Source organism: Haliotis cracherodii, unplaced genomic scaffold (genome assembly GCF_022045235.1).
Source record: "Haliotis cracherodii isolate W230 unplaced genomic scaffold, xgHalCrac1.p SCAF_5, whole genome shotgun sequence".
Classification (NCBI taxonomy): Eukaryota; Metazoa; Mollusca; class Gastropoda; order Lepetellida; family Haliotidae; genus Haliotis; species Haliotis cracherodii.
Window position 1 is genome coordinate 18,910,997 of NW_027266308.1, and position 13,289 is coordinate 18,924,285.

Consider the following 13,289-nt stretch of genomic DNA (forward strand, 5'->3'; position numbering starts at 1 on the left):
ATCACCGGACGAATCACATCCAGGAAGAGACGGGACACATTCGAGTTATTGACATACAGACCAGTAAGGGTGTCGTGAAAAGACCAGTGACAAAAGAGTGTCCACAGGAATGGAATGTGTCAGAAAATACCGTTGGAGAAGGCTTCAAGAAGACCAACAGAAGTATTCAAGGAACGGATAGAAGAATTCACGGATAGAGGATTAGAAAAAATTGTGATTGGAGCATTCAAAGAAGAGTTCATGGATAGAGGTTACGAAGAGTTCATGGATAGAGGATTCAAAGGACTCAAGACAGGAGAGATTTTATGTAATGATGGACATTCAAGGAACGTATTTCGAATGACTGTATAGTGATAATTTTTCATTTCATGATACAGAATGTGCTTTTTCTGACAATGAACATTATTCTTACCAGTGAGTTTACATGCTTCCAAATGGAATATTTTCATATGTAAAACACTAAATGTTGAAATGACTGCTTTGTTTTTCAGGATATGTGTGGAACACTTAAGTTGCATAGTATTCAAATATGTATGTATATATGCTTTTTGTTACTAACAACTAATAATTGAAATGATAGACTGGGATCTATCATTTGTTTGGGGGAATGTTCTGGAGAACTTGTTTGAGTTCATGAAAACACTGTTTGCTTCGCGGATGTTGTAGAACGTGGGAATCGAAGGACACGTGAAATAGACCACGTATTCTAAAAGTTTTTGTCAAAATAAAGTCAGTTTGAAAAATACTGCGTAACAATACCTCTGATTGACCAATAAGAATCGAGTATTTTCAAAAATCATGTAAGAATGAAATATGTTTTTATTTATTTGAGATCTGAGAAAAATCATTTACATTGTGTGCTTTGTGTGTTTAGGGTTTGTGGAAGTGTCGATCATGCATCCGCTTGACCTCATCAAGACCAGGTTCCAGATTCAGCGTGGGCCAGATGACCCCCAGAGATACACTTCTATGGCTGACTGTGTCAGGAAGATGTACAGGAGTGAAGGGTAACTATTTAATTATTGTCACTCTCAATATATTTGTGAAGTTGTCAAATGATTTCATCAGTAAACCTAGTATTCTGATTATTTTTTACTTATCCTGCATTAGTCCTTAATGCCTATTACTGCATGTTCTTGACAGAGAAAAGAGCTGTGTGAAGGTCTGTGCTTGAAGAAGTTGTTCCAACTAGCTGAGAGGCCAACCCTATCCCGCAGCTCCCACGTGACCATAGGAAGTGATGTCACGGATCCTCACATTACTCTTGTCACTTGCTGAGTCAAGACCTGTGTTTTTGCTGTAGCATAAACTTGTTCAAACCCTCATGTGTTTGCTATTTAAGTTAATGTTTATTGTCTTTGTGTTGTGGTATGTATTGTACATTCTATGTTTGATAAACATGTGCATAACATTTTTTGGACACTTACTGGCGTTTGCCCAAAAGAAAACAATGGATAATCCCAGGTGTCTTCTTGTTTCAAGTAGCCATCTTGAAAATTTTACATGGCCAGCTAGTTGTGAACTGGCTCGTGTTCTATATTCTTCTTGTCTTGAGCGCATGCAGTCACACCTGACCATGTCTCGTGGGCCTCCTAACCTCAGCGCAGGACTTGACCTACAGAGGAAGGCTCCAACTCCAACTGTTCAAATGTTCCTGGCTCCCTACATCAGGATCAGGCGCCAGACCCCTCGGTATGCATCGTCCTCCCGGATCACCTCAAGCATCATCTACGGTGGTGGACGGTGGAATCAAATGTCTTAGTCGGTGAGTTCCTGACAGGGTTTACGACCTGTCTGCGCCTATTTGTAGACGCTTCCCCGCAGGGATGGGGTGAACACCTGGAAGAACAGGTCGCCTCGGGGCTGTGGTCTGCTGATCAGCGCCTATGGCATATCAACAACCTTGAACTGGAGGCGCTTATCTTGGCCATCGCTCATTGGAAGCAGGCCCTCAGATGTTCTTCTCAAAGGACAACATAATCGTCATATGGTGCCTACGGAACCAGGGAACGACTCACTTGACCTTGCTCCTTCAACAGACATTTTTTCACCTGGTGGATTATCTGGGGATCACATTCAACACATTCTGGGCTGCCGAAACATCCTAGCGAATGCACTATCTCAGCCAGGCAAGGTCTCTCCCACAGTGTGGAAGCTTCACCCAGACGCCTTTGCTCTTCTTTGTCGAGACCAAACAAGACTTATTTCACCACCAGCCAGAACTGCCAGATCCCGGCCTACGTATCACCGGTCCTGGATCCCCTGGCTTGGGCAGGTGACGCTTTCAGCGTCCCCTGGGAAGTATTAACAGCATACGCTTTTCCGCCATGTCTGGTCCATTTACAGAGAGCACTGAATGCCAAAGGCTACTCGGCCAGAGCGGCTAGGGCCATCACGATGGCGCATCGCCTGACTATTAGGAGCCTCTATGACAACAAGTGGCAATCCTGAGAGCTTTTGCAGGGGCAAACAACAAGATCTCACATCTGCATCGCCTCAATTCCTGGCCGAGTTCATGCTCTATCTTCGCCACCAGCATAAGCTTCGAGGGTAGTACTATCACGACCTACCTTGTGGCATTTAACTCCGTCCTGGCAGTTCCGGAAGATCAGCGTGTGACGAAAATCTCGGAACTCCAGGCTCTGCTCCGCAGGAAGACGAAAGGTGAACTTTCGTCCACCAGGTTGGCACTTGAAGAATGTCATTCTCACCTCGCTGAGAGACCCACCCTTCAAGCCCCTCGAAACAACATCATTCTACAATCTGACAAAAAAGACTTCTTCCTACTGGCGCTTGCTACAGCAGCCCGTGTCAGTGAGCTATATGCCTTCGACGTCACGCACGTCCACTTTGAGCATGGAGCACAGGACTGCGACTTGGACTGTGCTGGGACTTCATTGCCAAGTATCAAGGACAGCCAGACAGATTGTTCCTCATCCCTCCCCAATCTTCGATTGTGGGCGTGGAAGATGAACAAGAGCTCTGTCTATTTCAGTTAGAGCGCTCCCTTGCTACATCAGACGATGCAAGGAACGCCATAGATAACGACGACGCCCCTCCATACCGGTATCTGCAACCTCGCGAGCAGAAGGCAGCCGCAACACGATCTGGCTACGAGCCATCATTCACCAGGCCTTCAAGGCCGCGGGATTGGACCACCCAAGCTCCAACAACCCACATGAGACCCAGGCGGTCGCCTCCACCATGGCGCTACACAGCAACTGCAACTGTCATCTTGGAGGTCGTGTTTCGTCACCAGTCACCATCTGTGAGATGTCGCATTGGAGGATGTGCAAGGCACGCACAGCTTGGTCCGTTAGTAGTGGCTCAACAGGACACCACTACTACACGTCGCCTCTGGCGTTATGCCCTGGACTAGAAGGTTCATGCCCCACTTGCATACGGCTCGGTACTCCAGTTTATGGTGTTAACTTTAGGATTATCGTCGATAGCTGCGTAGTACCAGGACACAACACATACCTGACTCTTCCATGTAATGGTCAATAATGCCACGATACAGCCGAAGGCGGGCTGAGGGAAGCCATGGAGAAGCCGACCACACAGCCAAGGATTGGCTGAGGGAACAGACTCTGGAAAAAAGATGTCCACATCTGAAGGTATTCCCTTCACCGATTCCGTCGGATAAAGATGCATTAAGGAGTTATGCAGGATAAGTAAAAAATCTAGTGAAATCCTAGATATTTGTTTTATATATTTGTATACTTATCCTGCATTACTGCATCTAAAAAGAACCACCCATCACAGAGCTGCCTCCCCACGATGCCTTCCGATGTCCGGACTCCAGAGTAATGTGAGGATCCATGACGTCACTTCCTTTGGACCTTCACACAGCTCTTTTCTCTGTCAAGAACAAGCAGTAATATGCATTAAGGAGTAATGCAGGATGAAAATATCAAGGATTTTACTAGCACTGCCATGTCTTATGTTTGGTCAGTACTTAATATTTGTGCAAAGAATAAAGCATGGTGCAGCAGCCAGCACTGATACCCTGTCTACTGTATATTTTGCATGGAAGTGAGAGGTACAGCAGCTGTCTAGCCAGCACTGATACCCTGTCTACTGTAGATTCTGCATGGTGGTGAGAGTTGCAGCAGCTGTCTAGCCAGCACTGATACCCTGTCTACTGTAGATTCTGCATGGTGGTGAGAGGTGCAGCAGCTGTCTAGCCAGCACTGATACCCTGTCTACTGTAGATTCTGCATGGTGGTGAGAGGTGCAGCAGCTGTCTAGCCAGCACTGATACCCTGTCTACTGTAGATTCTGCATGGTGGTGAGAGGTACAGCAGCTGTCTAGCCAGCACTGATACCCTGTCTACTGTAGGTTCTGCATGGTGGTGAGAGGTGCAGCAGCTGTCTAGCCAGCACTGATACCCTGTCTACTGTAGGTTCTGCATGGTGGTGAGAGGTACAGCATCTGTCTAGCCAGCACTGATACCCTGTCTACTGTAGATTCTGCATGGTGGTGAGAGGTACAGCAGCTGTCTAGCCAGCACTGATACCCTGTCTACTGTAGGTTCTGCATGGTGGTGAGAGATGCAGCATCTGTCTAGCCAGAACTGATACCCTGTCTACTGTAGATTCTGCATTGTAGTGAAAAGTGCAGTAGCAGTCTAGCCAGCACTGATACCCTGTCTACTGTAGATTCTTCATGGTGGTGAGAGGTGCAGCATCTGTCTAGCCAGCACTGATACCCTGTCTGCTGTAGATTCTGCATGGTGGTGACAGGTGCAGCATCTGTCTAGCCAGCACTGATACCCTGTCTACTGTAGATTCTGCATGGTGGTTAGAGGTGCAGCAGCTGTCTAGCCAGCACTGATACCCTGTCTCCTGTAGATTCTGTATGGTGGTGAGAGGTACAGCAGCTGTCTAGCCAGAACTGATACCCTTTCTACTGTAGATTCTGCATGATGGTGAGAGGTACAGCAGCCAGCACTGATACCCTGTCTACTGTAGATTCTGCATGGTGGTTAGAGGTGCAGCAGCTGTCTAGCCATCATTGATAACCTGTCTACTGTAGAATTTGCATGGTGGTGAGAGGTGCAGCATCTGTCTAGCCAGCACTGATACCCTGTCTACTGTAGATTCTGCATGGTAGTGAGAGGTACAGCAGCTGTCTAGTCAGCACTGATACCCTGTCTACTGTAGATTCTGCATGGTGGTGAGAGGTGCAGCAGCTGTCTAGCCAGCACTGATACCCTGTCTACTGTAGATTCTGTATGGTGGTGAGAGGTGCAGCATCTGTCTAGCCAGCACTGATACCCTTTCTACTTTAGATTCTGTATGGTGGTGAGAGGTACAGTAGCTGTCTAGCCAGCACTGATACCCTGTCTACTGTAGATTCTGCATGGTGGTTAGAGGTACAGTAGCTGTCTAGCCAGCACTGATACCCTGTCTACTGTAGATTCTGCATGGTGGTGAGAGGTACAGTAGCTGTCTAGCCAGCACTGATACCCTGTCTACTGTAGATTCTTCATGGTGACGAGAGGTGCAGCATCTGTCTAGCCAGCACTGATACCCTTTCTACTGTAGAATTTGCATGGTGGTGAGAGGTGCAGCAGCTGTCTAGCCAGCACTGATACCCTGTCTACTGTAGATTCTGTATGGTGGTGAGAGGTGCAGCATCTGTCTAGCCACCACTGATACACTTTCTACTTTAGATTCTGTATGGTGGTGAGAGGTACAGTAGCTGTCTAGCCAGCACTGAAACCCTGTCTACTGTAGATTCTGTATGGTGGTGAGAGGTGCAGCATCTGTCTAGCCACCACTGATACACATTCTACTTTAGATTCTGCATGGTGGTGAGAGGTGCAGTAGCAGTCTAGCCAGCACTGATACCCTGTCTACTGTAGATTCTGCATGGTGGTGAGAGGTACAGTAGCTGTCTAGCCAGCACTGATACCCTGTCTACTGTAGATTCTGTATGGTGGTTAGAGGTGCAGCAGCTGTCTAGCCAGCACTGATACCCTGTCTACTGTAGATTTTGCATGGTGGTTAGAGGTGCAGCATCTGTCTAGCCAGCACTGATACCCTGTCTACTGTAGATTCTGTATGCTCGTGAGAGGTACAGCAGCTGTCTAGCCAGCACTGATACCCTGTCTACTGTAGATTCTGTATGGTGGTTAGAGGTACAGCAGCTGTCTAGCCAGCACTGATACCCTGTCTACTGTAGATTCTGCATGGTGGTGAGAGGTACAGTAGCTGTCTAGCCAGCACTGATACCCTGTCTACTGTAGATTCTGCATGATGGTGAGAGGTGCAGCATCTGTCTAGCCAGCACTGATACCCTGTCTACTGTAGATTCTGCATGGTGGTGAGAGGTGCAGCAGCTGTTTAGCCAGCACTGATACCCTGTCTACTGTAGATTCTGTATGGTGGTGAGAGGTGCAGCATCTGTCTAGCCACCACTGATACACTTTCTACTTTAGATTCTGTATGGTGGTGAGAGGCACAGTAGCTGTCTAGCCAGCACTGAAACCCTGTCTACTGTAGATTCTGTATGGTGGTGAGAGGTGCAGCATCTGTCTAGCCACCACTGATACACTTTCTACTTTAGATTCTGCATGGTGGTGAGAGGTGCAGTAGCAGTCTAGCCAGCACTGATACCCTGTCTACTGTAGATTCTGCATGGTGGTGAGAGGTACAGTAGCTGTCTAGCCAGCACTGATACCCTGTCTACTGTAGATTCTGTATGGTGGTGAGAGGTGCAGCAGCTGTCTAGCCAGCATTGATACCCTGTCTACTGTAGATTTTGCATGGTGGTTAGAGGTGCAGCATCTGTCTAGCCAGCACTGATACCCTGTCTACTGTAGATTCTGCATGCTGGTGAGAGGTGCAGCAGCTGTCTAGCCAGCACTGATACCCTGTCTACTGTAGGTTCTGCATGCTGGTAAGAGGTGCAGCAGCTGTCTAGCCAGCACTGATACCCTGTCTACTGTAGATTCTGCATGGTAGTGAGAGGTGCAGCAGCTGTCTAGCCAGCACTGATACCCTGTCTACTGTAGATTCTGCATGGTGGTGAGAGGTGCAGCAGCTGTCTAGCCAGCACTATGATTCCCTGTGCAGTGTAGATTCTGTTCCAGGCCTCTGTCCTTCTACAAGGGGATCCTGCCACCTTTAATGGCAGAAACACCAAAAAGAGCTGTAAAATTCTTCACATTTGAACGCTACAAGAACATGTTTTCATATGGTAACTACCTCATCGAGCCTGTGGTGAGTGTTCAGGAGTACTAGCTCACCTGTGTGACTTAACAATCTGTTATATGGCCAATATGTCTGTACAACTTAGGTTATAATCCAAAGTTGGAAATTAGCGTGAATAAGTCAATCATGTATAAGGATAGATATGAAGCCATCAATTCGCTTAGTTGAGTTTGAAATATGTTCTTAGCAATTTTGCCACATCTATAAGCTGTTTACTTAGTAATTTGGTAATCCCTGGTTCTCACATCAGTACCCCATTTTTCATTCAAAGTATTTGGTAAGTACAATTATTAAACAGTAATGAATTTTCATTCTCACTTTTTTCAAACCCTTTTTTAGACCTTAAAATATTTTATTTGCACAATCACTAATTGTCTGCTGAAATTCTAAAATACTTCATAAATCACAAATTTCATTCATTTCTACATGGCATCAGTGTGGCATAGCAGAGGTATCTCCTTGTGTATATAAACACAGCCCCAGAATATATGAATTCATAACTTTTAATGTGAAGTTTACACGGTATACAACTTTTCCACAGGCAGAGAGGTACTGTGAACTGATATTTCCGCATTCCTGGGGAAACCCCTTTGAATTCCCTTGAATGAATAAATAAAGAAACATTATTTCTGATTATTATGACACTTTAAACTTGATGTCAAAGTCAGTGTGATGAGAAAGACTGTTTGACTGCATGCTGTGGTCTCATAGTCCCGCTATAACCAATCTTGGTGATCTGCATGAAGAAGTGTTGACACTAAAACTGCCAATTCCTGTATTTCCACTCTCTTGACACTTTAAAAATCTTCAGATATTCGACAAAAGTCCTCTGTAAACTATCCTTAACTAGTTGAGATACTAATAGTACCTACCTTCCTGAGCCTCTTGCACATGTACAAGGTGGGAAAACCTCACTTGTCTCTTGTTTGCTTCTGGCTTCTGTTAGAATAAAAAATAATTGTTATTGTAGCACATAATTATGAATATTACTCGTAAACTACATGGTGGTTTTCACTTGCATTATAGCTGAAGAGGATTAGTTTACCTTAGAAACTATTGGCTGGGATGGTCATCGTTGTTTGTTGAAAACAAAATGGTGTCACGTCCTTCAGCTTTTAATTAGTGTTGGCACTTTATGATCACCAGAGATGCTCAATCCTGCTAGAAGTGCCAATCTACCAGATGTACTTCTTTCCAAGGCAAGGGTGCTAACTGACTATAAAAGTCTAGTTTTCACCCATGCCAAAGTGGGCTGGAATTATGGAATTTATGTTTTGGCTAGACTAACGAGTCCATGCATAGTCAAATCAGAATCACCTAACGAAATTGACATCCGGTTTGTCAGCTGCTGTGCAGATTTCGGTCAATTGCAGGATTTCTTCTTTCAGTGGCATTTAGAAGTTGGAGTGATGAGTGATTGCAGGATTTGTAAAGCATGTGTACCATCAACATGCCATCTGTAGAAATTTTCCAAAACTTTTCATGTTTTTAATCAAGGTGCTCATGTGATTTGATGCACTTCGCAGAGTAAGACCATTTTGTTTGAACCAAATTGCAAGTAATATGAGAGGTAGAATCGGATTGGTCAATAGGTGGGACATAGAGGGACATAACTGGTAACAGCCACTGGTAGCGCTACGATGGAGCCCAGAAATTCCAGCCTAGTTCGGCAAGGGTGGAAACTGGACTTTTAGTCAGTTAACTCCCTTGTCTGGGGAAGATGCCAGATGTACTGTGGAGTCTAGCTGCACACAAGATGATATTTCAGGATCCCTGGAAGCAGCCAGGAACACAGTGTCAGCTCTAACAATGTTTAATTCAGTCAGTGTGAATTACCATCCCAGGATCGAGGAAGACAACCCCATGACCCAGGACTGGTAGCAATATCAGAGGAGGTGACAGCAACCAAGAAGTAACACCGACCATCCCAGCAGGCTGGGAGCCATGAGGGCAGCAAGTACCGGGTGACTTTGATCAGATGCACAGCAAGGGAGATTGATCACTACAGGCTTGAGTCTGTTGTTGTTGTTGTTGTTGTTGTTGCATTAAGTGTTTAGGAGGTGACCTTCTGCCTAAGCAATTTCGGCTGACCTGTCCCTCTTTGGGACTCCTGTGTGTTAGTAGGTTACTCATATCTATTGTGAGTTTGGTATTCACATAATTTCTGTTTTTGTATTGATATCATTTCTATTTTCTTATATTGATGTGATTTCATTTTTATCCTTGGCTGCTCTGTTTATATACGTTCGAGTAGCTGTCCATCTCTCAGAAATAGAGTTAGTTTGGCCTTCGCTATTTCATCTCTTGGCTTCAGGAGAACTATGACAGATAGCGGATGTAACTGCTATTCTTGTTTTAACCTAGCCCGGGCTGGGGCATGGTCTTGACATTTTAGTAACACGTGAGCAATGGTTTCAGTCTGATTGCAAGATGAACAAACCTTTTCATAGTGCTTTTTGTGACTGAGTCTGAGGCGTGAGATATCAATTTCAATTTTCCTTTCATTTGAGTATGAGTTTGGCTTTTGTTGGACCTTGGGTTGAATTTTCTATAGCCATCTGCCGATTTTACTTGCGTCCCATTGGACTTGCCATCTTTCTGCTATGGAGGCTTTGATTTTGATTTTGATCTCTAGTTTACTAAAGGGAATAGGCTGTATAACCACTTTGTCTAGAGCTAGCTTCGCCAGTGAGTCTGCTTTTTCATTTCCATGAATATCTATGTGAGAGGGGATCTAACACAGCTGCACCTGTTGCCCTTGGTCCGATAGTTGTTCATATTCGTATAGAATATTGTTGACTGTGTTTGGCCTGGAGTTTGAGTTTCTGCCACTGATGGCTTGAGGTGAACTTAGCGAGTCTGATAGGACGACTGCTTATGCTTCCGGAAGTTCCGGAATGCAGCTCAACCTTTCTAGGCAGTCTGTCACACATGAATTATTAGGTTTATGTTATTTCATTGAAATTAAAAGCAGGAAATTACAAGTAAGGCATATCCAAACAAGATACATCAGGTCAATGGCAAAGCTTATTCCGGTTCCAAGTGTTGTTACACAAATTAGTGCATTCCTTTGAATGTAATAGTGTTACATATTCAGCATATCTGCTGTTATTGTACATGCATGGGTGAGCAAGGTTTTCCTTGTAATTATAAGATTATTTAACAGGCTACTAAGAACAAATACTCTGTAATACACCGTATGTGACAGTCATAGCTGCTTGATCAACTTGTGTAAGCAAACTAACTGCCCTTGAAATTGAACTTTGTGAGAAGCACTGTGGTACTTAATTACAGTGTTTATTGGGATCTTAGTCAGGCATGTCATTGTTTCCACCCATGTGCACTGTGCAGTGAACCTGATGTCACAATAAATTCCAATATGTCAAGATAGCTAATGTAAGTTCTAAGTCCTAAGTCCTAATGAGGCTAGTTTGGAGACGCCAGTTCAAGGGAACACCACTGCAAATGAATACTTTGTACAATAATACGAGACATCGCTTGCGTTATATTCAGAGGTACTTGTGTTTTTCTAACATCGCATCTTACAAAGATTTAAACCTTGCTGGTTCTTTTTCATGCGACATTTAAATCTAATAGTGCTTTCTGTTCGAGAAATGTTACACAGTAAAGTGAATAGAGCAATTCACCATCATGGCTTTCTACTATTTGACCCCTCAGCAGCCCAAAGCTTGGGGGACATAGCAACATTAATCATGGTAGGCATGTGTTTGTGATGCCCATTGGAACTCTGCTTTTATATATTGTAATCAGAATTACACAGATCTCAAATAGTGTGGATGCCCTTCTTACACCTATTTATACCCATAACAAAGTGAGGAGCCATAAAAGTTCATGTAGGATTCTTTTTGCCCCCTATCATTTACCTTTATGATAGAACGATGTCGTGAAAAACATTGGTCACAAGCTGGAATTGACCTTGTGAAGTCTGCACGGAAGGCTAACGAATGTAGTCTTATGCCATGGCGAGACGGCATCTTGCCAAACTGGATAATCTTGGACTTGAATCTCCCAATATTTGGCCAAATAATACAATTACCTGGATAGGTATTTTACAGGGGTTACCATTCCAGATGAATCTGTAGAAGATTTTTTTCTGTTCTTCAATATATGTCGTACTGGTATGTGGATTAAGTAAGGCAGATAATACATGACCACTGTTAATAATGCTAATGTTTTAATAACTGTTATTTTAGCCGTTGGAGTTGGGCTTCTGTTTCTCCAATGCCCTAGAATTCTGTGAATAGATTCAATTCCTTTCCTTGTGTTAATTACCCACAAAGCATCGTATTGAGCATTAATAGTTGTCCCCAAAACTTTCCATTGCCAATCTAATGTAAAGTTTTGACATAGTTTGACCTTACTTCCTGTCATTGAGCCAATCCATATTGATTTGGTTAAAAAAACAGACTTTAAGGCTGTGGTCAGTGCCCTCTAAGAAGAGCAAGGCATCATGAGCATGTTGTCCTAGTTTATGATGTATGCCATCTAATTTTATTCCTTTAATATTTGTGCGTTTTGATACTCAGAATTTCAATGACAGAAAGGAACAAATATTTTGATATTGTAAAACATAAGCAATACGAATTGTTTAAGGACTGTATTAATGATACATCTTTTTTTGTTTTCATGTTTTGAATATGATAACATAAAGTATTCTTATGTTTTCAATTCTGTATCTACCAGCAATACCCGGTAAACCCTGACGAAACTTCGGGAATGAACCAGATCAGGTTTGAGTATTTAGATACACAAGAACCAGACAGGGTTTGAGTAAATGAAGTAGTATAGGTAATAGGGGTTCTGCCGCAACTCCACTGGAGCTGGATTTATATACCTATACCGCTACTACAGGGGGCATTTTTTATGCCAAAATGATTATGCGATTCAATGATAGTCATGAAATTTAAGTTAAATTGACTCTAGCTCACCAATACCTGGGGCCAATCATTGCTTTAGATGAGCCTAAATGTAATAAAAATATTCTGTGTCGGTATATAACACCTCGCATCTGTCGCCGTATTGCTTCTTAAGTTCGTTGTAATAAAAGTCATACATTAAGTGTTTTGACAAGTCAAGAATACTCATACTGACGTACACCGGTCTGTTGAATTTTATATTACTCTTCAGCATATGCAACACGGCTAAGTCGTTATCAAATATCTTGCTTCTGTTAAAAGCCGGACTGTCTATAAGTTTCCAGAGTCTTTCTTCCTCATTAGATCTGACTAATTTAACATCAACACGCTTCCTTAGATTCTCCATAGTTTTACCAAATACTGAGTTATTCATGAGCTTATACAGATTCTTTTCGAAATCGCTGGTAGCTATCTTTCTTAAATCTGTGTTCAACCTTATATAGGGCTCCATCCAAGGGCTTTGATCAAATTTTAGAACTCTGTGTATTTTCTTAAGTTTCATACCTAACGATAGATACAACTGGAGATTTCTGTAGTGAACTATATATTTTGTCTTATCCATCAAATTTGGTATGAGTTTTTCTACGTTAGCTAACCTACTATTACCCATCAAGAAGCGTTGATATTCCGACATCCAATCTTTATTAACCATTAATCTTTCGGGAGCTAGCGGATAACTGTTATGGTCTTTATGTAACGAACTTGGATATTCCAAGTCAACTTCTAGTATGTACCATTCGCATCGTTATTATGGATATCATTCACATTGATATTATGGATATCATCGACCCACTCAAAACCACCCGTGGGTAAAGGTTGACTCATAGCCCATCCGTACAAATTGTTGGGGTCGAGATATAATATGTACGTGTCGGGTTTACTGGGATCGTATCCATCCACTAATTTATTATTAGCCTTAGAATACCTTTTCGCTGCCATCAATATACCCCCTCTTAATCCTTTCTCAATAAACAAGTGCATATCGTAATCTGTGAGTAGTTTTAGTTCTATGCCGGTCTTCTTCAACAATGCATCCCACGATAGTCCGGGACTGGAATAGTACCATGCCGGGTCCAAGCCATATTGTTTTAAACATGTCTTTCTAAATATCTCAAATATATCGGCGAGTAA

General features: G+C 43.3%; 1 protein-coding gene across 1 annotated transcript in view; it reads left to right on the top strand.

Moving 5' to 3' along the window:
• Positions 1–13,289, top strand: part of LOC139442071 (mitochondrial 2-oxodicarboxylate carrier-like) — a 65,995-nt gene that overhangs the window by 13,098 nt on the left and 39,608 nt on the right. Inside the window, exons 2-3 of the mRNA XM_071222852.1 lie at positions 875–1,007; positions 7,101–7,230. Of these exons, the coding sequence (XP_071078953.1) occupies positions 875–1,007; positions 7,101–7,230 (263 nt within the window). The remainder of the gene's footprint in view (positions 1–874; positions 1,008–7,100; positions 7,231–13,289) is intronic.